This window comes from Ascaphus truei, chromosome 16 (assembly GCF_040206685.1).
Source record: "Ascaphus truei isolate aAscTru1 chromosome 16, aAscTru1.hap1, whole genome shotgun sequence".
Lineage (NCBI taxonomy): Eukaryota > Metazoa > Chordata > Amphibia > Anura > Ascaphidae > Ascaphus > Ascaphus truei.
In genome coordinates this window covers 7,200,883-7,225,015 of record NC_134498.1, presented here as the reverse complement: position 1 = coordinate 7,225,015, position 24,133 = coordinate 7,200,883, and the positions used below count along the sequence as shown (strand labels likewise).

The following is a 24,133-nucleotide window of genomic DNA, read 5'->3' as shown; positions in this document are numbered from 1 at the left end:
AACAGCCTAAGGAAATCTAACCATGCTAAAAAGCAAACGTTTGGCTACTTTCCATTTTTGGGAAATGAGTTACAGGTTGAGTTTCTTATGGGCCTCTGAATAGGGGAGCGATGGTCCATCAAGTGTTTTCTTTCCCCTTATCCCACCCTGTCCTTATCACAGAGCCAATAAAGATGGAGGAGAGGGGGCTCTGGCTGTACATGTGCTTGCTCATCACACAGTGACATCACACGGTGACATCACACGGTAGGGAGCTGCCAGGGTAGCTCCAAGCCCTCCTCAAGTCTCACTTTCATTTGAAAATAAATACTTAATAGGTGTCAGATTTTGTATCAATTACACAGATGAGACCTATTAATCATGTCGCTTTAATAAGTTGTGTTTGGTCCTTGTGGAGAGTGCCGCTTTAATAAGTTGTGTTTGGTCCTTGTAGAGAGGGCCGCTTTAATAAGTTGTGTGTGGTCCTTGTGGAGAGGGCCGCTTTAATAAGCTGTGTTTGGTCCTTGTAGAGAGGGCCGCTTTAATAAGTTGTGTTTGGTCCTTGTAGAGAGGGCCGCTTTAATAAGCTGTGTTTGGTCCTTGTAGAGAGGGCCGCTTTAATAAGCTGTGTTTGGTCCTTGTAGAGAGGGCCGCTTTAATAAGTTGTTTGGTCCTTGTAGAGAGGGCCGCTTTAATAAGTTGTGTTTGGTCCTTGTAGAGAGTGCCGCTTTAATAAGTTGTGTTTGGTCCTTGTTGAGAGTGCCGCTTTAATAAGTTGTGTTTGGTCCTTGTAGAGAGTGCCGCTTTAATAAGTTGTGTTTGGTCCTTGTAGAGAGTGCCGCTTTAATAAGTTGTGTTTGGTCCTTGTAGAGAGTGCCGCTTTAATAAGTTGTGTTTGGTCCTTGTAGAGAGTGCCGCTTTAATAAGTTGTTTGGTCCTTGTAGAGAGTGCCGCTTTAATAAGTTGTTTGGTCCTTGTAGAGAGTGCCGCTTTAATAAGTTGTGTTTGGTCCTTGTAGAGAGGGCCGCTTTAATAAGTTGTGTTTGGTCCTTGTAGAGAGGGCCGCTTTAATAAGTTGTGTTTGGTCCTTGTAGAGAGTGCCGCTTTAATAAGTTGTTTGGTCCTTGTAGAGAGTGCCGCTTTAATAAGTTGTTTGGTCCTTGTAGAGAGTGCCGCTTTAATAAGTTGTTTGGTCCTTGTAGAGAGGGCCGCTTTAATAAGTTGTGTTTGGTCCTTGTTGAGAGGGCCGCTTTAATAAGTTGTGTTTGGTCCTTGTTGAGAGGGCCGCTTTAATAAGTTGTGTTTGGTCCTTGTAGAGAGGGCCGCTTTAATAAGCTGTGTTTGGTCCTTGTAGAGAGGGCCGCTTTAATAAGTTGTGTTTGGTCCTTGTTGAGAGGGCCGCTTTAATAAGTTGTGTTTGGTCCTTGTTGAGAGGGCCGCTTTAATAAGTTGTGTTTGGTCCTTGTAGAGAGGGCCGCTTTAAGTTGCCTGCAAAACGGAAACAGAAGTTGCGTTGTTCTTATAGTTATGGGGCAGAAGGAGGAAGGGAGGAACCCTGGACTGAGACATGTGACCTTTCCTTTTGTCCTCATGCATGACACTTTCTGAGCCTTTTAAACTGTTTAAGGCAGGATCGGGGGTGCTCAACTCAAATCCGCGAGCCCCACCCCAACAGGACAGGTTTTCAGGATATCCCTGCTTCAGCACAGGTGGCTCAGTCCCTGCTTCAGAACCGGTGGCTCAATCAAAGGCTCAGTCTTTGACTGAGCCACCTTTGCTGAAGCTGGGATACCCTGAAAACCTGGCCTGTTGGAGGGGGGGGGGGCGGAGCTTGAGGATTGGAGTTGAGCAGCGCTGCTGTAAAGTATACTGCTTGATGTTCTGTGGCAGCGCTGGGAATCCCCGTGAGACAACACACGTCTCACAGAATAGTGTGTGACATGTCACAAGATGCGTATGCACGTGACGGGGACACGCTGCTGTGCAGGCCCTCCCGGCAGCCATCCAACATGACATTTCTCTCTGATAAAGTAACTGTGCAGTGTTGAATATTATGACTCCTTGTGTTATCTTGTCTACTTGCACATACATATCCCGTTGGTTCTTTCTAATGACTCCGGCTCTCATTTTTTCCGTGGTTCACAGGCTTTGTGAAACGTGTGGTGTTTGTGTGTACTTTCCAGGATGGGAATACACGAGATTGCACATTTAAGTCTAAACATGGTCTTCCTATAATCTCGTACCTTGCTCGGTGTCCTTGAGTTGTCAGACTCTCGGCACACACTCTGTTTCTGTACACTTGGTTATACACTGCTTGTCCGCATTCCTGGGTGGTTTTTCTCGCGCTGATAGGAAGTTGTTGAAACGCTTTTACGTTTGTTTTTCTTTGTTTCAGGATCACATTGGTAGAAACTTGCTTTCTGGAACTTGGATTGTATCTTAACCTTGACCAGTGTTGTTAGATTCTCCTGTAACCTGTAAAGCAGCGGGAAGTTACATTGCTGTTTTTCATGCAGGGTTTTTTTCTTTTATACACTCCAAATTTTCAGCATTGTCTCACAAACACCGGGATAAAACAGGTGGGCTAGGCCCGAGCTCAGATTACCTGTGTGTTGCTGCTGCTCTGGTTAGGAAAAGGTTAAACAACGAATTCACAAAGCACATGTCATTTTGCGGCTTTTCAAACAAGTGTTTTTGACTCGCTCCACTCTTTGCCACTGCCCCCTGTACTCCTGGCTGGGAGGTAACCTGACAGGTGACTGCCCCCCTGTACTCCTGGCTGGGAGGTAACCTGACAGGTGACTGCCCCCCTGTACTCCTGGCTGGGAGGTAACCTGACAGGTGACTGCCCCCCTGTACTCCTGGCTGGGAGGTAACCCGACAGGTGACACTGCCCCCCTGTACTCCTGGCTGGGAGGTAACCTGACAGGTGACACTGTCCCCCTGTACTCCTGGCTGGGAGGTAACCTGACAGGTGACACTGTCCCCCTGTACTCCTGGCTGGGAGGTAACCTGACAGGTGACACTGTCCCCCTGTACTCCTGGCTGGGAGGTAACCTGACAGGTGACACTGTCCCCCTGTACTCCTAGCTGTGATATAACCTGACAGGTGACACTGTCCCCCTGTACTCCTGGCTGTGATATAACCTGACAGGTGACACTGTACTCCTGGCTGTGAAGATATATATTTATCAATATTATATATTATATATTATTATTATTATTATTTTCTTTGTTCACAACAGATTCACGATTACAGAAACGCAGTAATAGTGGCCAAATCACCATCATCAGCAAAGAGGTGAGCAGAAAAGTCCTCTTATTCTTACAAATACAAAAAGCAGTGTGAAATATTCTGGAACGCCTTAAACATGGCGGCGCCGAGAACAGACTTGGTTAGCTGAATAGCTCTTCACTGCACCATGGGATTTTCTGCAGGGCCCTCCCCTCCTCGCACACGTGTGTTCCGGGCACTGTAAATGTAGAATGATTGGCAGGGCCCTCCCCTCCTCGCACACGTGTGTTCCGGGCACTGTAAATGTAGAATGATTGGCAGGGCCCTCCCCTCCTCGCACACGTGTGTTCCGGGCACTGTAAATGTAGAATGATTGGCAGGGCCCTCCCCTCCTCGCACACGTGTGTTCCGGGCACTGTAAATGTAGAATGATTGGCAGGGCCCTCCCCTCCTCGCACACGTGTGTTCCGGGCACTGTAAATGTAGAATGATTGGCAGGGCCTTCCCCTCCTCGCACACGTGTGTTCCGGGCACTGTAAATGTAGAATGATTGGCAGGGCCCTCCCCTCCTCGCACACGTGTGTTCCGGGCACTGTAAATGTAGAATGATTGGCAGGGCCCTCCCCTCCTCGCACACGTGTGTTCCGGGCACTAAATGTAGAATGATTGGCAGGGCCCTCCCCTCCTCGCACACGTGTGTTCCGGGCACTGTAAATGTAGAATGATTGGCAGGGCCCTCCCCTCCTCGCACACGTGTGTTCCGGGCACTGTAAATGTAGAATGATTGGCAGGGCCCTCCCCTCCTCGCACACGTGTGTTCCGGGCACTGTAAATGTAGAATGATTGGCAGGGCCCTCCCCTCCTCGCACACGTGTGTTCCGGGCACTGTAAATGTAGAATGATTGGCAGGGCCCTCACCTCCTCGCACACGTGTGTTCCGGGCACTGTAAATGTAGAATGATTGGCAGGACCCTCCCCTCCTCGCACACGTGTGTTCCGGGCACTGTAAATGTAGAATGATTGGCAGGGCCCTCCCCTCCTCGCACACGTGTGTTACAGGCACTGTAAATGTAGAATGATTGGCAGGGCCCTCCCCTCCTCGCACACGTGTGTTACAGGCACTGTAAATGTAGAATGATTAGCAGGGCCCTCCCCTCCTCGCACACGTGTGTTCCGGGCACTGTAAATGTAGAATGATTGGCAGGGCCCTCCTCTCCTCGCACACGTGTGTTACAGGCACTGTAAATGTAGAATGATTGGCACGGCCCTCCCCTCCTCGCACACGTGTGTTACAGGCACTGTAAATGTAGAATGATTGGCAGGGCCCTCCCCTCCTCGCACACGTGTGTTACAGGCACTGTAAATGTAGAATGATTGGCAGGGCCCTCCCCTCCTCGCACACGTGTGTTACAGGCACTGTAAATGTAGAATGATTGGCAGGGCCCTCCCCTCCTCGCACACGTGTGTTCCGGGCACTGTAAATGTAGAATGATTAGCAGGGCCCTCCTCTCCTCGCACACGTGTGTTCCGGGCACTGTAAATGTAGAATGATTGGCAGGGCCCTCCCCTCCTCGCACACGTGTGTTCTGGGCACTGTAAATGTAGAATGATTGGCAGGGCCCTCCCCTCCTCGCACACGTGTGTTCCGGGCACTGTAAATGTAGAATGATTGGCAGGGCCTTTGTGTATGTTTGTTAGACCCGTATGTGACTGACATCTAGTTAGGGCAGGGGTACTAAACTCCAGTCCTCAAGAATCCCCCAACAGGTCAGGTTTTCAGGATATGCCTGCTTCAGCACAACCGGCTCTGTTGGTCCCTGTTTCAGCGCAGGTGGCTGTCTTCAACTGAGCCACCTGTGCTGAAGCGGGGATATCCTGAAAACCTGCCTGGGGTGGGTAGGTGTATGAGGACTGGAGTTGAGAACCCCGGTGTTAGGTGTCTGCTGAAGCATTCGCGTAGTTACTGCAGCTACATGTTAAGGACACGCTCCTCTGACGAGATTACGCCACGTGTAATTCTGTGCACTCCTGCAGTCCGGTCTGGGAAAGCCCGCATTTATTTCTCACTTCTTATAAACTCTGCACAGATAAATACCCTTTGTCAGACTAAGAAAGTTGGCCCTGAATGCATAAGCGTATTTCAACATAGGCTAATTACATTTTCATCTGCAGGTACAAATGCTCTTTTCTATAGCGGCCTTATGCAAACTGTTTGTAGTTTGTGTTAAAGTTTAATTACATGGTGTTTAAGTGAGTAAAACGCCTTTGCATCAGCAAGCACAGTATTAACTCTAAGCTCCTCCGCACACCTTACACGTGACAGCAAAGGTGTCTATATAACAGTCTGTAACAATGGGGGCCAACTCCAGGCCTCAAGGGCCACAAACAGGTCAGGTTAGCAGGATAACCATGCTTCAGAAAAGGTGGCTCAATGGAAGACTGCACCACCTGTGCTGAAACAGGGATATCGTGAAAACCTGGCCTGTTGCCCACCCCTGGTCTAAATTGTAATGGCTCAGTCGTAGAGCCTGCTTCAGCACCGGTGACTGTTGATAGCCCTTGGAGACAGGCGTTGGCCACTCCTGTTACAGACTGTTAATATAAACCTCTTTGATGTCACGTGTAGGTGTACGGAGGAGCGGGGTGGGATGTCACGTGTAGGTGTACGGAGGAGCGGGTGGGATGTCACGTGTAGGTGTACGGAGGAGCGGGGTGGGATGTCACGTGTAGGTGTACGGAGGAGCGGGGTGGGATGTCACGTGTAGGTGTACGGAGGAGCGGGGTGGGATGTCACGTGTAGGTGTACGGAGGAGCGGGGAGGGACTGATTTGCTTGTACGTGATCCTCCGCTTTACATTTTGGATTTCCTTTCTGATTACTTCTTGATCTGATGGGTAATGGTCCCTCTGCCATTGGTTTATTCGCCACTTTACACTGTAAATGTAACACTGTGCAGACCCTCGCTTAAATAACACTTGGGGGATTTTTTTTCTTGTAAAAGGCACAAATAAGGATTAACCGCTTGGCTGCCAAAAGGCGCGGCTGTTCCTTTGAATTCCGTGCGCCCGGCGGCACATTGGGGACGGCCGGCTCCTGCGCGGGCTGACGAAGCCGGCCTTTAATACGTTTCTGTTTATTACACTTGGCGTGTCTCCCACCTCCAGGGCGCAGTCTTTTGCCGAACGGTTGCGGTTGGGAATCGCCGTGATCCACGGGGAAGCACAGGACGCTGAATCTGATTTAGTGGACGGGCGGCATTCGCCTCCAGCTGTCAAAAATATTGCCGCCGCAATACACCCGTCGTTGGAGATACCCAGTAAGTGTCTACACCGGAAATAAAGGCGGGTCAAAGATAATGGGACCATTACATGGGCAAACCCACCCGCTGCCGCTGCCAAACATAATGCGTGTAGGAGAGCTGTGTGATAACAAGATGTGATGGCATCGAGTATCCTTAACACCCTGCAGACCTCGGGTCCCAACCTGGCAGTCTGCAGGTGGGAGGAGATAGGTTTGAGGGTGCGTTCAGAGCAAGCTTGATGAGGGGACACTGTACCCTGGAATTAATGAACCGAAACGATCATGCCAGGAAGTGATTTGGGATTATTCTGCGCGGGTTTTTAGATCCCCCGCTCATGTCAAGGGTTTAGTCGTAGCTGGGGTGTAGACTTACTGCAAAGCACAAGTCCCCCAAATGCTGCATCAGTAGTAAGATTGTCCTTGCAGGTTCCCGGGAGCCTGTATATGTAGAGAATGGCGAGCAGTGATTTCACCCTCCCCTGTGGGCATTTCATCATAATACTCAAGAGGCTTCCCCACTGCCAGAGGGGCCATTAACACACATTACAGCTGCTACCTCCCATAACATCCATCATATGGCCTGACACAAGCCTTTCACTCACTAATATCTGTCAAGTGACTTAACGGCAGGCTACAGCCATGTGAGCCCGCTGTTACAATGAGTGTATATACAACATGAAATGCATAGCTGTGGGAGGTCGAGTGTAAGTCACCCACTCTCCGTGACCTGGCCTTGTGGACGTGCAGATCTGCTACCATGCACTGGCCGCAGGCCTGGCCATCTGCTGTCCAGTTTGTGTGCACTGCTCCTCCCTCCCATTTCCCCCCCTGTAATGTCGGCAACCTGCCGTTGGTTTGTCACACAAGCAGCTGGACCCTGCCTGAAGGGCCCCTCTGAGAGCAGTGGTGGAAACATTGCTACATTTCCGGCAGGCTCAGATCATTTCTGCAAGTGACGGCTCTCTGACGCTTTGCTGACTGAATCATGTGGCCGTGTTGAGACACAACCAGACTAAGAACAGAACTTCAAATAACTTCCTCCCCAGCGCACTCAGGAAGTGGCATTTGAGCTCAGTGGAGACTATTTGTGCATTATACGCCGGGCAGTGGAAACAGCTTTGATTTAGCCAGTAATGAAGTGAAAATCCCAGACCACTGAAAATCATAAAACAGGTGTGTGTGTGTGTGTGTGTGTGTGTGTGTACGTACACGTTGCCAATGTATTTGTGTTTCTTTACATTTTCACGTTGCCCGCGTCATTATGCTAATTTGTGATGTCACTGAGACGCTCGGTTTCGTTGCTCACTGTATATACACTCCTGGATAACCTTGAGAGAAGTCCCGTCAGGGCAGAAACGTTGATCCGTATTTAATCATAAGACATTGCACTGATTCAGGTGTGCTGCTCCATCTGCCGAGTGTACTACACTGTGACCGTGTCACACGGTTTTTGATCCGGAAGGAATGCCGTACCACAAGGGGGCTCAACTCCAGTCCTTAAGCCACCCCCCCCCTCCACCCCCAACAGGTCAGGTTTTCAGGATATCCATGCTTCAGCACAGGTTGCTCAACAGTCCCTGCTTCAGCACAGGAGGCTCTGCCTTTGACTCAGCTACCCGTGCTGAAGCTGGGATATCCTGAAAACCTGACCTGTTGAGGGGCTTGAGGACTTTAAGTAGAGTGTGTAAATGTAAGGGATGTTAACGTCTGGCTTTTTAGTGCAAATGTCGACTGCTCATCACAGGCGGTGATAATAATTAGTGCATCACTGTAACAATATGAAAGTCAGAAGGATACGCGAATTGGGAAGTTTCTGTAACTTTTGCTCTTTGAACCTTCTATTTGGCGGAGTGTTACATTAGTGTTACATTTTTTTTCCCCCAGCCCCCCGTCTCCCCCCCCAGCCCCTCCCCCCCCCTAGCCCCTCCCCCCCTTCCCCCCAGCCCCGCCCCCCTCCCCCCCCAGCCCCCCCCCCTTTCCTCACCTCCTTCCCCCCCGTCCCCCTTACCTTCCCCCCCTCCCTCCCCCCTTTTCCTCCTCCCCCCTTACATCCCCTCCCCCCCTTCTCATCCCATACCCCCTCCCTCACTACCTCCCCTCTTCCCCTCCCCCCCCCTTCCCTCCCGGCGCATACCCACCCCCTCCCCCCCCCTCTACGAAAGCTGCCCCACCTACACAGGCGTGGAGCACCCCTTTGCTCAACCACCCTGGACCTTCCCTGCTCAACAGGAGTCAAAGAGATAATAGTTTCCTCTCCGAAATGTACGGGATTATGTAAATGTCTAACTAGACTAACACTGCACACGCTATGTTTGTTTGATATACGGTTTATTGCATGAAATGTTTCTGTTGCAGAATATCTATGTGAAAAGCTTCTACACCTTCCCCACCCCCTACCCCACCCCCCCTTGCCCCCCCATACCTACTCCCCCCAACCCCCTCCCCCTTCCACTCCCCTCCTCTGCCTCCCCACCCCCCCCCCCAGCCCCACCCCCCCCCCCCCAGCACCCCCCCCTCCCTCTTCCCAGCCCACTCCCCTCCCTTCCTCTCCCCAGCCCACCTCCCTATCCCTATAATTAACTTTCCCCCCCCCTCTCCTTCCCCGCCCAAGGCTCACCTCCCTGTCGAGAAACACTTGATTCTCACCACTCCAAGGAAGCCCAAGAGCAAGCTGCTTTAGCTCAATACTGTATATAACCAAACTGTCTAGATCTGTAAATATACTGTTCGCCTACTAAGAGGTATAATGTCTATGATGGAAAATAAGCAGGATAAATGCCCGAACTGTCCTCCCCCCCTCCTTTTTTTTTTCTCTTCTCATCCCTGACCTTCCCCCCCCAACCCCCTCTCCCCCCACGTCCCACTCCCCTTCACCCCCCCCTCCTCCCATCCTTCCTCCATCCCTCCCCCCCTCCGCCCCCCTTCTTTTCTCCCCAAAGGAACACTCCCCGGAGGAGACACGCCCGAACCTCACCGCCCCAGGAGTGCCCAAGAGATCACAGGTTCATTCCCACCCTGTACACACCTAACCAATCTGGTAACGTACACATAATATTCACCTGATATGCAGCGTAGAGGTTGGATGCACACTATGCGGATTCTACCCATGAACTGACCCTTTTCCCGCCTACCCCTGAACCCTCCCCCCCCACCCATTCACTCCCCTCCCCTACCGCCCACCCTCAGTATGGGGCCACCCAGCGCTTACCCCCTCCCCCCCCCTCCTCCAATCCTCCACAAAGCACACGCAGGAAAATAGTCCAACCACCTGGGACACACATGAGTCAGATGAGTCGGCGGTAACTCCCAATAGCTAAGGGTCTCTCCTCGGCCCACCTTCACTGGAGACTGTCGTCGGACCCGCCCCCTAGGGTCTTATACCACCCTAACCGGCCTGTAAGTCAGACCGGTTTCAAACTTTCCAGACCCCAATAGGGTCTACCTTCCTTCCTTCTTACCCCCGCTGACCCTATCCCAGCGGATCCTCTCCCACCCTACCTCCCGCCCCATTTGGCTGTTCAGCTATCACTGCAACTCAGAGTTTACGCACAGCAAACGCTAATACCAACTAGAATGTCCCACCAAAAAGATCTAAGGTTTGTTTCCCTAAACGTCAAGGGCCTCCACAATAACAAAAAAAGACGCCTGGCCCTACAGGAAATTAAGAGGTTGGGGGGCGATGTTGTTTTCCTCCAGGAGACACACTTCACGTCTCAGGAACCGCCCAAAACATTCCAGCATGCGTATCCGTTGAGCTACTTCTCTTCATACAGTAGTAAACGCAGAGGGGTTGCCATTCTGATTCGTCAGGGTACCCCATTTAATCTAACTAAAATCCAGGCAGATCCAGAGGGAAGATTTATTGTGGTCTACGGTTCTCTCTCAGGCTCGGCAATCGCCCTTATTAACCTATATGCCCCAAACGAGAACCAGACAGATTTCTTAAAAACAGTTCTGGATGAAATTGACCCCCAATACTTATCTTCGCTACTAATTGCAGGCGATCTAAACATGGCTCTCAACCCCAAAGAAGATAAATCGAGCCTCCCAGGGCGACAACACTCCACCCAGTCACAAAGACTGGGGAAAAAATTTAAGGACATTATGGGGGACTTCTCACTTTTGGACATATGGAGAACACAGCATCAGGGGCAAAGGGATTATACCTTTTACTCGGCCCCTCACCAGACATATTCCCGTATAGACTATTTCCTTGCTACCAAGAACATCCTAGAAGCCGCCTTAGACACCGATATTGGCCCAATTACGTGGTCAGATCACGCTCCTATCACCATGACCCTGTCCATTCCATTCGTGAAAACAACCTCATATTGCTGGAGACTTAACGACTCCTTACTGAATCACTCGGAGACAGTACGGGAGCTCAAAAAATCCCTTAAGGAATATTTCCGGATAAATATAGGCACTGTCGCCTCTCCAGCAAACCTGTGGGAAGCCCATAAGGCGACAATCAGAGGACATTTCATCTCGATTGCCTCCCATCGGAAAAAAACTAAACTCAAACAAACCAAAGAGCTAACAGACAAAATAATCAGCCTAGAACAACAACACAAAAATAACCCCTCCCGGAAAATTTATAAACAGTTGACTTCCGCCAGAAGCGACTTAAGAATAATTCAAATGGACAATGTTGAGAAAGCTCTTAAATGGACGGGTCAGAGGTATTATGATAAAGGGAACAAGGCCGACAGACTTCTTGCTAGCAAGCTGAGAGGCATACAAAAAAGATCTCAAATAACGGCGATCCGGAATAGTGCTGGTGAGCTTCTATATAACGAAAAAAAAATTGCAGAGGAATTTACTAAATTTTATTCTAAATTATACAACCTAAGGGCTCACTCTGCTAGCCCAGACCCGAAGGAGCTATCGGCTGCCATTGACTATCTAGCTGAATGCGACCTCCCCTCACTAACAGAGGAGGAAAACCTTCTCCTGAACGCCACAATAACGGCGGAAGAATTAGAAAGGGCCGTTAAGGCCTCCAAAATCTCTAAAGCACCGGGCCCTGATGGTTTCACGAATGCCTATTACAAGAAGTTCCTCCCCATCCTGTCCACCCACCTACTACAATTGTTCAACTCATTTTTAGAAGGATGTCCTATCCCATCCTCGATGTCGTCCGCCAATCTGGCTATAATTCTCAAAGAAGGGAAGGACCCCACACAATGCGGTAGCTATAGACCAATCTCACTGTTGAACAACGATCTAAAACTATACAGTAAAATACTGGCGAACAGACTTAATCCAATCCTCCCGAGACTAGTACACATGGACCAGGTCGGGTTTGTCCTGGGCTGCCAGGCCTCAGACAATACCCGTAAAATCATTAACTTAGTTGACCATGCCCACCTTACAGACTCACAAGCTATGTTACTAAGCTTAGACGCAGAGAAGGCTTTTGACAGAATTGACTGGCTGTTCCTAGACCAAACATTAAAAAAATTCGGATTCAGGGACTCCTTCCTTATGGGTGTCCAAGCGCTCTACCAAAATCCATCCGCCTCAGTTAAACTATCTGGCGGAGGACCGGCACAAATCCACATTAGAAATGGTACCCGACAGGGTTGCCCCCTCTCCCCTCTCCTTTTCGCTCTCACGATTGAACCTCTGGCGTCTAAAATAAAACAAAATCCGAACATCCAAGGTATCCCCATTGCCACTGAACAATACAAAATTTCCCTATTCGCTGACGACATTATCCTGACCTTGACCAAACCCCTAACTTCCCTCCCCAACCTCCAGATGGAACTGACGGAGTTTGGAAAGGTTTCAGGGTATAAAATAAACAGCGACAAATCAGAGGCCCTAAATCTTAGTCTCCCCGACCCCGTAGTCAAACTTCTTAAACTAAATTTTAGCTACCGAGGGTGTCCCTCATGCATTAAATATCTGGGAATTAATGTATCTAGACACTATCGGGACCTATATAGGGATAATTACCCGAAACTATGGGACCAGATCAAAAAAGATCTAGATCGGTGGGAAGGTTATCAGATCTCATGGATCGGGAGGATGATCTCTACCAAAATGAATATACTCCCAAGAATGCTTTACCTATTCCAGACCCTCCCAATCCAGGTCCCGGCCGCCGATCTAAAATTTATACAGAATAGACTACTCCACTTCATTTGGCAGGGCAAGAGACCCAGAGTCGCCAGATCAGTCCTGATGACCACTAGATCCAGAGGAGGGTTGGGGGTACCTGATCTATATAAATACTATCTAGCCGCTCAGCTCAGGCGGGTAGTAATGTGGAACTCAGACCCGACCCGATGTTGCTGGGTGGGAATGGAAACTCGATGTGCCAAATTGCCTTCTCTGCAAGCCTGCCTCTGGAGCCTGAACAGAGGTGATGGTCATTTACACAACCTGAAACTACAGGCCTCACGTTTCACGTGGGACACCTGGTCCAGATGCAAACATAAATTTAACCTCTCCTCCACAAGCTCACAACTCACCCCCCTCGTTAATAACCCCAAATTCCCCCCAGGATGCGGATCTAAACTGTTCGCCTACTTCCACACACGGGGTATAGAGGCGATTGCCGACGTACTGAGCCTAGGGAAGCTCCTGAGCTACCAAGAAAAAAAATCACAGAATTGGACACCTTTAAATACCTACAAATTAGAAACTTTGTCAGAGCTACATGCCCTCATCCAGAATACCCCACTCTCACTACGTTTGAGCTCCTGTGTGAGGACAAGTCCTACCAGAAGGGACTTATCTCGGACATATACAACATCTTAATGCGCTCAACGTCCCCCACACAGCACGATTACATGCTCAGATGGTCAGCTGATCTAAACGTTAATATTGAAAGAGAGACTTGGGAGGAAATCTGGCAGGCAGCCTCAGAAACTTCCCTTTGCACCACAATCAAGGAAAACATTTATAAGATCATGTTTGGCTGGTATCTTACCCCAGCACGATTAAACCAGATCTACCCTCTGGCATCAGACCAATGTTGGAGAGGCTGTGGTAATAGAGGGGACATGGCCCACATCTGGTGGACCTGTCCAGAAATTGTGAAATACTGGGCCAAGGTCCAAATTCTGATAAAAGAGGTCACCGACCTAGAAGTTCCTATTGAACCACTGACCTTCCTGTTGGCCGCACCTATGTCGAATATTGTTCGACCCACCAGGAAATTAATATCCTTCATTCTCACTGCGGCGAGATGTTGTATTGCGGCCTCCTGGAGGAAAACAACCACTCCAGCGCTAAACACGATTAAGAAAAGAGTTGGGGAAGTGATAACCATGGAGCGACTCACTGCCCACATTAGACAAAAAACTCCGGCCTTTGAGGGTATCTGGGAATCCTGGTTCCAATTTACCAGAGCGCACCAACCAACCCAGGTGGGTCTGAGGCCCACCCCCCCTCCATAAGGGAACACTCAAACGACTCTCATCAGCAAAACTTGAACAGCCAAGTGGGTCGACAAAACCCCTCCCCCCCCATTCCCCCCCTCCCCCCCCTCCCTCACACCCCCTCACCACCCACACCACCCCCCCCTCTGCCTCCCCTCTAAGAAGGCACTCCCCTCTTTCTCTGACAACTTCGGTTGCCACTCTTTTACCCCCCCCCAAAAAAAAAAGATGTTTTGGAAAATTGTTAGGCTTTGATATCTGTCGAGAATGTTGTATTAACTAACTGCCTAATAAAAACATTTAAAAAAAAAAAAAAAAAATGTCGCTACGTTTAAGCTTCCCTACTGCACCGACACACTTTATTCGAGCAAATACCCAGTATGTACCTGGCAGATACCTGGAATGCACCGCTCCTCACCTCTGACAAGCCCCGTTGCGTTTGCCTTCCCAGCCTGGGTTCATGCCTGGCTGACGGGCGGCTGATCTGTTAAATGATAATGATTAGGATTTAATAGGCTGCAATGCTTCGCGTGTCTACCAGATGGCATAAATTCATGAATTGTAATGCAGTATATATATATATACTGTGCAGTATTGCAGCCAGCGGGAATAAAATGCTTCAATCCCTGCATGGAAAATACCTCAATGCACTCGGGCAGAAAACAGTCACAAACCTCAATACACCCGGGTATACCCGAATTCGTGGGACTAGCCGAGCTCGAATAAAGTGTGTCGCCAGTATACATCTATTATTGCTGTATCCATTTTTTCATTATCATAATTCTTTGCAATGAATCGGTTCTTCAGAATATTGGATTGTTCCCTATAAACATGATCATCGCTACAGTTTCTCCTGATTCTGCGAAACTGTCCTGGGGGTATGTTTTTCAGCCATTTCTTATGGTGGCAGCTAGTGTTAAGCAGGTAATTATTGCAGTCAACTGTTTTGAAGAAAGTTTTAGTCTTCAGTCTATTATCTTCTATGTAAATTGTTAGATCTAAAAAGTCTACCGAATTATTCCCTATGCATGTTGTGAAAGCTAGGTTCCTCTCATTATTGTTAATGTAATTCAGAAAGTGATTTAAGGTTTCATTGTTGCCTCTCCAGATAAAAAACACATCATCGATGTATCTCCGCCATAGCACAAGATCCGCACTGAATTCATGTTCCGACCAGATGGTATCGGTCTCCCAACTGTCCATGAACAAGTTGGCATAACTCGGTGCGAATTTTGTACCCATGGCTGTTCCGCACTTTTGTAAAAAATATGTTCCATCAAAATTAAAAAGGTTGTGTTTAAGAATAAAATTAATACTTTCTAAAATAAAGCGTCTTTGTTCTATGTGAACGGTGGCATCATTTATTAGCGTCCGTTCGATGGCTTTAATTCCATCATCATGTTTTATGGACGTGTATAATGAAGTCACATCGCAGGTGCACATTTTATAGCCTTCTTGCCAATCTATCTGTTCTAATATATTTAGAATTTGCGTGGTGTCTCTGAGATAGGACCGCATCTCCGCAACGTATGGCTGCAGAAATAGATCTATGTACTCCGACAGTCGAGACGTGAGCGAGCCTATCCCAGAGATAATGGGTCTACCTGGTGGTGCTTTAATGTCCTTGCGATTTTTTCTTTCAAGGTTAGATTGTTCTTAGTTATCTTAGTAGCACCAGAGGTTAGTCTATCAAAGTCCTCCTGGATTTTCTGATGGAAGACTTCTAAGTTATGGCCTTTCGCCCAGCTTGGATAGAATTTGGATTTATTTTTTAGGTTTGAATGCTTGAACTCATCCATCTCTATATTCGCGTTAGCATTATTGTTCACTACCTCCCTTGTTTGTGCATCTTTTGAAATAAAGAATTTTTTAAGGGTTAACTGACTAATGTATTTGTGCGCGTCTATATACAGATTGAAACTGTTCGCCTTGGCAACTGGTGCGAAGTTCAGCCCCTTTTTAATTAGGTTACATTTTTCTACATTTAATTCTTTTTTGCTCAGATTAAATATATTGTTCAAATCGCTGCTCTTTTTCTGTGTCCTTCTTCCTCCCCGCTTTCCTCGTGGGGCCTTTTTTTGAGTTTTGTGTTTGGGGTTTCTTTTTCTTTCTGGTTTTCTGACACTAGGAAGCGATTCTGAGTAACTAGGGGTGGTGCTTTGAGTGATTGGGCCTGTTCTAAAAAATGCCCTGCGTGTGGTCGGGGTGATCTTTGCTCTCTCACATGACTCTGTTCTCTATCCTGTCTTTCTCTATATGTGGTCCTCTGTTCCCTATGGGGGGATTTGTGTTCTCTTCTTTGGCTATGTTCCCTATGATGTTTACGGGGTGACCGGTAGTGTCTCCTTTGACTCTCTTCTCTCTCATAACGTCTCTCTCTATATTCCCGATTTGACCCATGATATTTATAAGGTGATCTACGATCCCTATCCCTGCTACGTTCTCTCTCATACCTGTTATCTCTACGTTCTAATGGTGATCTAGCTCTGTAGTTGTATGCGGGTGGCTTGGCTCTATGATGGCTTTCCTGATAATCTTTGGAATAGTACTTGTGTCTCTGCCAGTTTTCCTCCCGGTCTCTATTTTGTTTATTTGCCTCTTCCCTTTTGTGACTGACTGTGTCCTCGGTACTGTGAGTTTTTATTTCTTTATTCTCTCCAGGAGTTTCTAGATCACCAACTTCCCGCCCTCTTGGTGGTATGTGTCTAGCCTCTGTATTGAATGATACATTTTTAGTGTTATCAAATTTGGAATAGGTCCTATGTTTGGTACAAACTCCCGCAGAGAAGCCCATCCTGGGTCCGAGGCCACTGGATCACTCAAGGGAGGCCGCCACCCACAGTATTCCCCGAGAACCTGGACTCCTGTCACCCACCCGGTGGAGAGGATAACCCCACCAACCAGAAGGGAGGACCCCATCCAACAGCGGAGAGGTCCAAACACCGAGCCCTGTCGAGAGCTTCCACGGACGACCGAGTTTGCGGACTCAGGAGATGGACTGTTCATATGGCAGAACCCCTGCCACAGCTTGTCTCCGAGGGGACCACAATCCGTGGTTAGTCCCAGCATCTCTGGAGTGGACAAAAGTAAACGCCATGCTGGACTCGGGCTCTGGAAAAACCCTGATCCTAGAGGGCCTAATTCCAAGCAATAGACTATCTTATGACTCTCCTTGGAATATCGAGTGTATCCATGGGGATACAAAGAGATACCCGACGGCGAACGTTACACTGCGTATCCAGGATCAAGAGGCTAGCCTACTAGTGGGAGTTGCTCCCTGGCTACCTGCTCCTGTTCTACTTGGCCGAGACTGGCCCTTGTACCTCGAAACATTGTTGGCCCTTACTCCTACGGAGCCTACTTCTCTGGTAGCGGAGAAGCCCGGAGACTTGTTCCCTTTTTCCCCAGAAATTTTCCCCCGTAGACACCATGTCCCAAAGACACGTAAACAGAGACGTGCGGAAAAAGAGGACTGGTTAAGAAAGGCTGGGACTTTTGGTAACATTAGTCAGCCCAAAGGACTGCAGGTCATGGCCGGGGATGACCAGGTGGGGAACAGATAGATACGGGAGTGTTGCCAGACCTGGATCTTCCTGACTTCCGTCAGAGGCAGAGGGAGGACCCAGCTCTGGCTAGACAATATGAGAAGGTGGTACAGATCAACAACAAGATAATAGATGAACAAGGTGTAAAAGTGTTTCCACATTTTGAACTGTTGAATGACATACTATATCGTGTGAATAAGGTTACACAAACAGGGGAGGTCATTCGACAGATGCTAGTCCCTAAAGGGTTGATTAAAACAGTGTTTACCCTAGCCCATACTCTCCCATGGGGTGGTCATTTGGGCAGAGATAAGACCACGGACCGCATCTCGTCCCGGTTTTACTGGCCAGGCATACATGGTGACATCATGAAACTATGTGAGACATGTCCTGAATGCCAGTTAACTAGCCAAAAAGGACAGAAGCCGGCTCCTTTGGTTCCTCTGCCCTTGGTAGCCGTCCCATTCGAGAGAATTGGGGTAGATCTGGTCGGACCTTTAGAACCCTCTGCGAAGGGACATAAATTTATTGTTGATTATGCCACCAGGTATCCTGAGGCCTTCCCTCTGAGATCAGCCACTGCTAAACAGGTTGCTCACCGGCTGTTAGAACTGTTTTCTAGGGTAGGACTTCCCCAAGTAATGTTAACTGACCAGGGAACAAATTTCATGGCAAAGTTAATGCAGGATGTCCTGAAGTTATTGGAGGCAAAATCCGTCCGGACCTCGGTCTACCATCCTCAGACTGATGGATTGGTAGAGAGGTTTAACCGTACTTTAAAAACTATGCTTAGAAAGTTTGTGGACACTGAAAAGCGAGTTTGGGATGAACTTCTCCCTTTCCTGTTGTTTGCGGTACGAGAAGTTCCCCAATCATCCACAGGCTTCTCCCCATTTGAGCTCCTATATGGACGCCAACCTCGGGGTATTCTCGACCTACTGAAGAAATCCTGGGAGGAGGAGCCCTCCCCCTCCAAGAATACCCTTCAGTATGTCATAGACCTTAGAAACCACATAGACATGATAGGTCGGTTTGCGAAGGAAAACCTCAAATCTGCTCAAGAACGTCAAGAGAGGCAGTACAACCAAAATGCTCGCTTGATGGTCTTCCAACCTGGGGACCAAGTGATGCTACTACTACCGACATCAGAGAGTAAACTCCTTGCGAAGTGGCAGGGTCCTTTCCAAGTTCTCCGCCACACCGGGGAGGTGAACTATGAGATCTCTAAACCAGGGTCCAGGAAGGGTAAACAAATCTACCACGTGAACCTCCTGAAACCCTGGAAAACGATGAGATCGCTGTTCATTCACCCTCGGGAAGGAGAGACGGATTTGGGTCCAAAGCTTCCAAAGGGTAGTACGTACACTGACCATCAGGTTCCCATGGGAGAGCAGTTAACAACGGAACAAAGGTCAGACCTACTTGATGTATGTGACCAGTTCCCAGATGTTTTTTCTGAGCTGCCAGGGCAGACTGATTTAGTGTCCCATAGGATTGAGACAGAACCTGGCGTAAAAGTACGGTCCCGTCCCTATTGATTGCCAGAGGGCCGAAAAGACCTGGTAGAGAGGGAGATAATAGACATGTTGGAATTGGGCGTGAACGATTAGTCCCACAGCGAATGGTGTAGCTCTATCGTGTTGGTCCCTAAACCAGATGGGAAGGTGAGGTTTTGCGTGGATCTGCGAAAGGTAAATGCTGTATCCAGATTTGATGCATATCCAATGCCTAGGGTGGATGAATTGCTTGATTCGCTTGGTAAAGCAGAGTATATCTCCACGCTAGATCTCACGAAAGGATATTGGCAGATACCTCTAGCGGAAGAATCCAAATGCAAAACTGCCTTCGCCACCCCTCTCGGTTTATACCAATTCGTCACTATGCCATTTGGGTTACATGGGGCTCCAGCCACGTTCCAAAGGTTAATGGACAAGGTACTACGACCCCATAGGGCATATGCCGCGGCCTACTTGGATGACATTGTCATCTATAGCAGACACTGGCAGTCTCATATAAAAAGGTTAAGGGCAGTCCTAACGTCCTTAAGAGAAGCAGGGCTCACTGCAAATCCCAAAAAAATGTGCCCTGGGTAAATCCACTACAAAGTACTTGGGCTATGCCGTTGGGGGAGGGATAGTAAGGCCACTAGCTAGCAAGGTGGCCGCCATAAAGGAAGTCCCCACCCCACAGACAAAGACACAGGTCCGCTTCCTTTTGGGGTTAGCAGGGTATTACCGGCGGTTTATCCCCTTAATGACTGTAGCGGTTAATAACCGCTATGGTGATTAAGGGGTTAGGGGACATTACATTGGCTGTTTTTATTCTTGTGTATGTCTTGCAGCATCGGAGGGGGCATGGGCAGGATGAAGATGAGGATGAAGACGGCCTTCATCGTGGGTGCCTGTAAAAGGTAAGTGTAATATATATTGACTTTATTCATTGTAATTTATATGTATTTAAAATGGGCAAATGCAATATTATCCATATATGGATAATAGTAATTTTGCCCATTACTGTACTGTATGTGTTAGGGGGCGGCGGGATGTGTTGTATATTGCTATGTTTATTGGGGGCAATTGGCCCCAATAAACATGTTTTTGTGCCTTAACCCCTTCATTGCCTTAGCGGTTAGCCGCTAAGGTAATGGAGCTGCTTTAATGTATTTTTATTAATAGTGTGCGGGAGCAGGGGGTCCTCTGAGCTGAACCGCATTGATTTCTGCCTCAGAGACCCCCTGCTTCCCGAGTTACAGGCCCCGGTTTGGGGCATCGGAGGCCAGTGTCGCCGCCATCTTTATAGAGCCCACGTCGCATCTTGGATGCTATAAAGATGGCGGCGACGAGGAGCATGGGCGACGGACCAGGGTATGGCAGCATAAGTACATAGCACTGGCCCGCGCTCAACAAAGATTGCATTAAAAATACCCTCAAAACCCACAAAATACTTATAAAACCGCTAGACAGCACTGCATAACCGTATCAGGATGGCCCCGAAAAAGCCAGCGGGTCAAAACAAGGCAAAAGTTGGACGATGTCAGGGCATAATTTGGAGGCTCGGGCGCGAGGGAGCAAGCAGGAGAAATGGCGCCGGCTTCAAATCCAGACACCGACACGGAGCAAGAGGGGGATGAGGAAGGAATAAACAGTCAATCCCTTCTCCCAGTACGGCGCTGTGATTTTGAAAGACTCTATAATGATTTAAAATCGCTACTGCAGGCCGAAATTAAGGAGGTCAAGCGAGACGTGGTGAAGCTGGGGACCAGAACGGATGAGCTGGAGACTAAAATGGATCTCACCATCAGAGCAGGGAAAAAAATGGAGAAGAAGACAGGCGACTTGCAGAGAGAAATAGACAAATTAAGAGAGTGGCAGGAAGATGCAGAGTACCGTGACAGGCGGAATAACATCAGAATAAGGGGGGTCTCCGAGGAGGTAGGAGACTGTGAAGAGTATACTGCCCGCTGGCTGGAATCCCTGCTGCCGGACTGCAGCAAAGAGGCGCTAGCTATGGACCGCTGCCATAGGGCCCTCCGCTCCCGACCAATTCACAACGAACAGCCGCGGGACATTATTATCCGGCTGCATTTCTACACTACAAGGGAGACAGCCTTACGCCACACAAGGGCCCTGCCTTTCATCGAATTCGAAAACAATAAAATGCTCATTTTTTAAGATTTGTCCCCTGTAACCCTAATGAGACGCCGCAGCCTGCTGCCAGTTACTAAGGTTCTCCACGAGCAAAACGTGCGGTACCGATGGACCTTCCCGTTTGGGTTGCTGGTGGCGCGGAACGGGAAGTCCATCACGATGAAAGAACCTGCAGATGGGCCAGAGTTCCTAACTAAACTGGGCCTGAAGGGTGCCCCGGTAAGGGCAGCGGACGAGGCAGACACACTGGAGCCGGAATGGAGCGGGCTCACCAAAGTCCAAGGGGAGCAAGCGGTGAAGGACTATGACAGCCATAATAATGGCTCACACAAAGTTATAAGTTAGCCAGTTAAGTCCCACGAAAAATGCCTGCCTGTGCATTATGGAGTCTTCCCGTCTGGAAAGGCATAGCAGCGGTAATGCCCCGTGAATAGGGAACATTGGAAGCCCCCGGACGATTTTCGAACACCCCCCCTTCAATCCGCACAGTTCACGGCGGCTCCTGAAAAGAAAGAAACTCACCTTTGATTCCGGCCCTGGAAGGTGAAAGAAGATGGCGGGCAAAATGGCGCTCTTCAAGATCCAGCGTGAAGCACAGAACCAGGAAGAGGTAAAACGGCGGGAGGAGAGAGCGCGCTCCATCCTCCTCGAGGCAGCAGACGATCCAAAATGGCGGCCGCCGGAAACCAGAAGTCGTCATCTACCGGAGCCAAACAGAAAGATGCCATCTTGGTTGGGGCGGCTGACGTCATCAGCAGGCGCGCGCGCACCGACAGGCGTCATCAGGGAGAAGAAAGCCCCATGCAGAAGCCCAGCAAGGCGCCGGTCACAATGAAAATGGCAGAAGGAACGGAGGGGGGGTCTAGCAGGCCAGAGGGTCGGGATGGGTAGGGAAAGACAGCGGGCCGCCAGAAAAGAATGAGGCAGCTATGCCCAGTAGTTAGGGGGGGTCAGAGAGGAGAAGAGGGGAGGAAGAACAGCGTTAGAGGAGCCACGAAAGAAGGGGCAGAAAGATAAAAGGAGGGGGCCTGGAGAGGGACCGGGGGTAGGGGAGTTAGGAGCACCTAGGTTGGCAGAGAAGAGGGCAGAGAATAGGCACACTGGAAGCGTGCTATAGGGGCAGTTCAAGTCTTACAGAAGCTCAGGTTAGAGCTCATGCAGGCTAGTTAAGGTTACTAAGGTTATGGTTATGGGTTTAAGGGGTTAAAAGGGGTATAGAGAGAACGCGGGCCCGGGGCGGTGAGGGAGCTCCATGCCTCGGGGTTGGCATGTGCTGCGGATGGGGCCAGGGGAGGTAGGTCCCCCTGGATCCTATTAAAGTCCTTTGGGGGTAAAAGGGGGTCGTGGTCTAGAGGCCGCAGGAGTCACCACCCCAAAGGCGCTGGATTGGCTACAGGAGGGGGATGGATGTGCTGTGCAGCGGGAGGGGGGGGGGGCAGGCCAGCAGTGGGGAGCATGGCTCAAAACTGCAGGGGGAGGGAGGTTGGAAGCTGGGGGGGAAGAGGGGCTGTTTTAGCAGGGGGGGGTCATGGCAGCAGGGGGAGCGGGGACCGGAGCGGCAGTGTGCTGGTGGATGTGCTGTGAGCAGGCACCGGATTGAGGCTGGGGGCGGAGCTGGCCTGCCGGGCTGCTTCTCTTCCTCTCCGGCTGGGAGAGGAGCTGGGAGAGGGCTGGGAGTGAGGCTGGGGGGCGGGGCTGGCCTGCCTGGCAGCCTGCTTCCTCTCCGGCTGGGAGAGGGCTGGGAGTGAGGCTGGGGGGCGGGGCTGGCCTGCCTGGCAGCCTGCTTCCTTCTCCGGCTGGGAGTGAGGCTGGGGGGCGGGGCTGGCCTGCCTGGCAGCTTCTCTTCCTCTCCGGCTGGGAGTGAGGCTGGGGGGCGGGGCTGGGAGAGGGCTGGGAGTGAGGCTGGGGGGCGGGGCTGGCCTGCCGGGCTGCTTCTCTTCCTCTCCGTCTGGGAGAGGGCTGGGAGTGAGGCTGGGGGGCGGAGCTGGCCTGCCGGGCTGCTTCTCTTCCTCTCCGGTTGGGAGAGGGCTGGGAGTGAGGCTGGGGGGCGGGGCTGGCCTGCCGGGCTGCTTCTCTTCCTCTCCGGCTGGGAGAGGGCTGGGAGTGAGGCTGGGGGGCGGGGCTGCTTCTCTTCCTCTCCGGCTGGGAGAGGGCTGGGAGTGAGGCTGGGGGGCGGGGCTGGGAGAGGGCTGGGAGTGAGGCTGGGGGGCGGGGCTGGCCTGCCGGGCTGCTTCTCTTCCTCTCCGGCTGGGAGAGGGCTGGGGGGTGGGGCTGGCCTGCCGGGCTGCTTCTCTTCCTCTCCGGCTGGGAGAGGGCTGGGGGGTGGGGCTGGCCTGCCGGGCTGCTTCTCTTCCTTCTCCAGCTGGGAGAGGGCTGGGGGGTGGAGCTGGCCTGCTTCTCTTCCTCTCACACAATGTTAAAAATGGTTATTGAGGCAAAAAGTGACACTGTGTGCTCATTTGCATGTCATTTCCCAGAATCCCTTGCTGCAGTGGAAGTGCTGTATGCTGGGTGATAATGGGGAAAGGCGGGGTTGCAGACCTGCCTAAGACATGCAGATGAGCATACAGCTATATTTGTATATATATATATATATATATATATATATATATATATATATATATATATATATATATATATATATACTTATAGAGGAATGATGATGTAATATCAACACATAGTTATGCTAATTAATTACCATACAATAACAAAATACATGATAAAAATACATAATAAAATTGAAAAGGAAGACAACATTTGATAAGGATAGATAGTGTGCGCAGAAACTGAACACTCATATTTGGCTAAATTGTGATAACTATGAGTGCTCAGTACTCAGTGACCCCACACATTTATACATTTATCAATGGAAACTGTCCTTGATTTGATCCCAATGATTATGGTCAGAGTCCTGGAATGAATGAAATCCAATTAGACTAATCCAGAGAATTTGAACCTAACTACATAGCTACATAATGTTATAGGTTAGCGGTGCGCAATATGGGGGGCGGGAGATTTGTCTGGGGGGGCGCGGGC

The 24,133-nt window shown here is 49.8% G+C and overlaps 1 protein-coding gene and 1 long non-coding RNA gene across 11 annotated transcripts in view; one reads left to right on the top strand and one right to left on the bottom strand.

The window, feature by feature from the left end:
• LOC142467271 (phosphoribosyl pyrophosphate synthase-associated protein 2-like) overlaps nt 1-24,133 on the top strand; it is a 197,390-nt gene that overhangs the window by 13,322 nt on the left and 159,935 nt on the right. For 4 of the 10 annotated variants that reach the window (XM_075572749.1, XM_075572751.1, XM_075572750.1 and 1 more), the window contains 3 exons: nt 3,225-3,280; nt 6,379-6,530; nt 8,870-9,117. In XM_075572749.1, coding sequence (XP_075428864.1) covers nt 3,225-3,280; nt 6,379-6,530; nt 8,870-9,090 — 429 coding nt within the window. In that variant the 3' untranslated portion in view covers nt 9,091-9,117. The other 6 variants (XR_012788329.1, XM_075572756.1, XM_075572752.1 and 3 more) reach the window with 3 other exon arrangements.
• On the bottom strand, nt 1,072-22,506 carry LOC142467273 (uncharacterized). The gene is made up of 3 exons (XR_012788330.1): nt 21,620-22,506; nt 2,223-2,454; nt 1,072-1,467 (listed from the first exon to the last, which is right to left on the bottom strand). It is a non-coding gene; the product is annotated as an uncharacterized LOC142467273 (long non-coding RNA).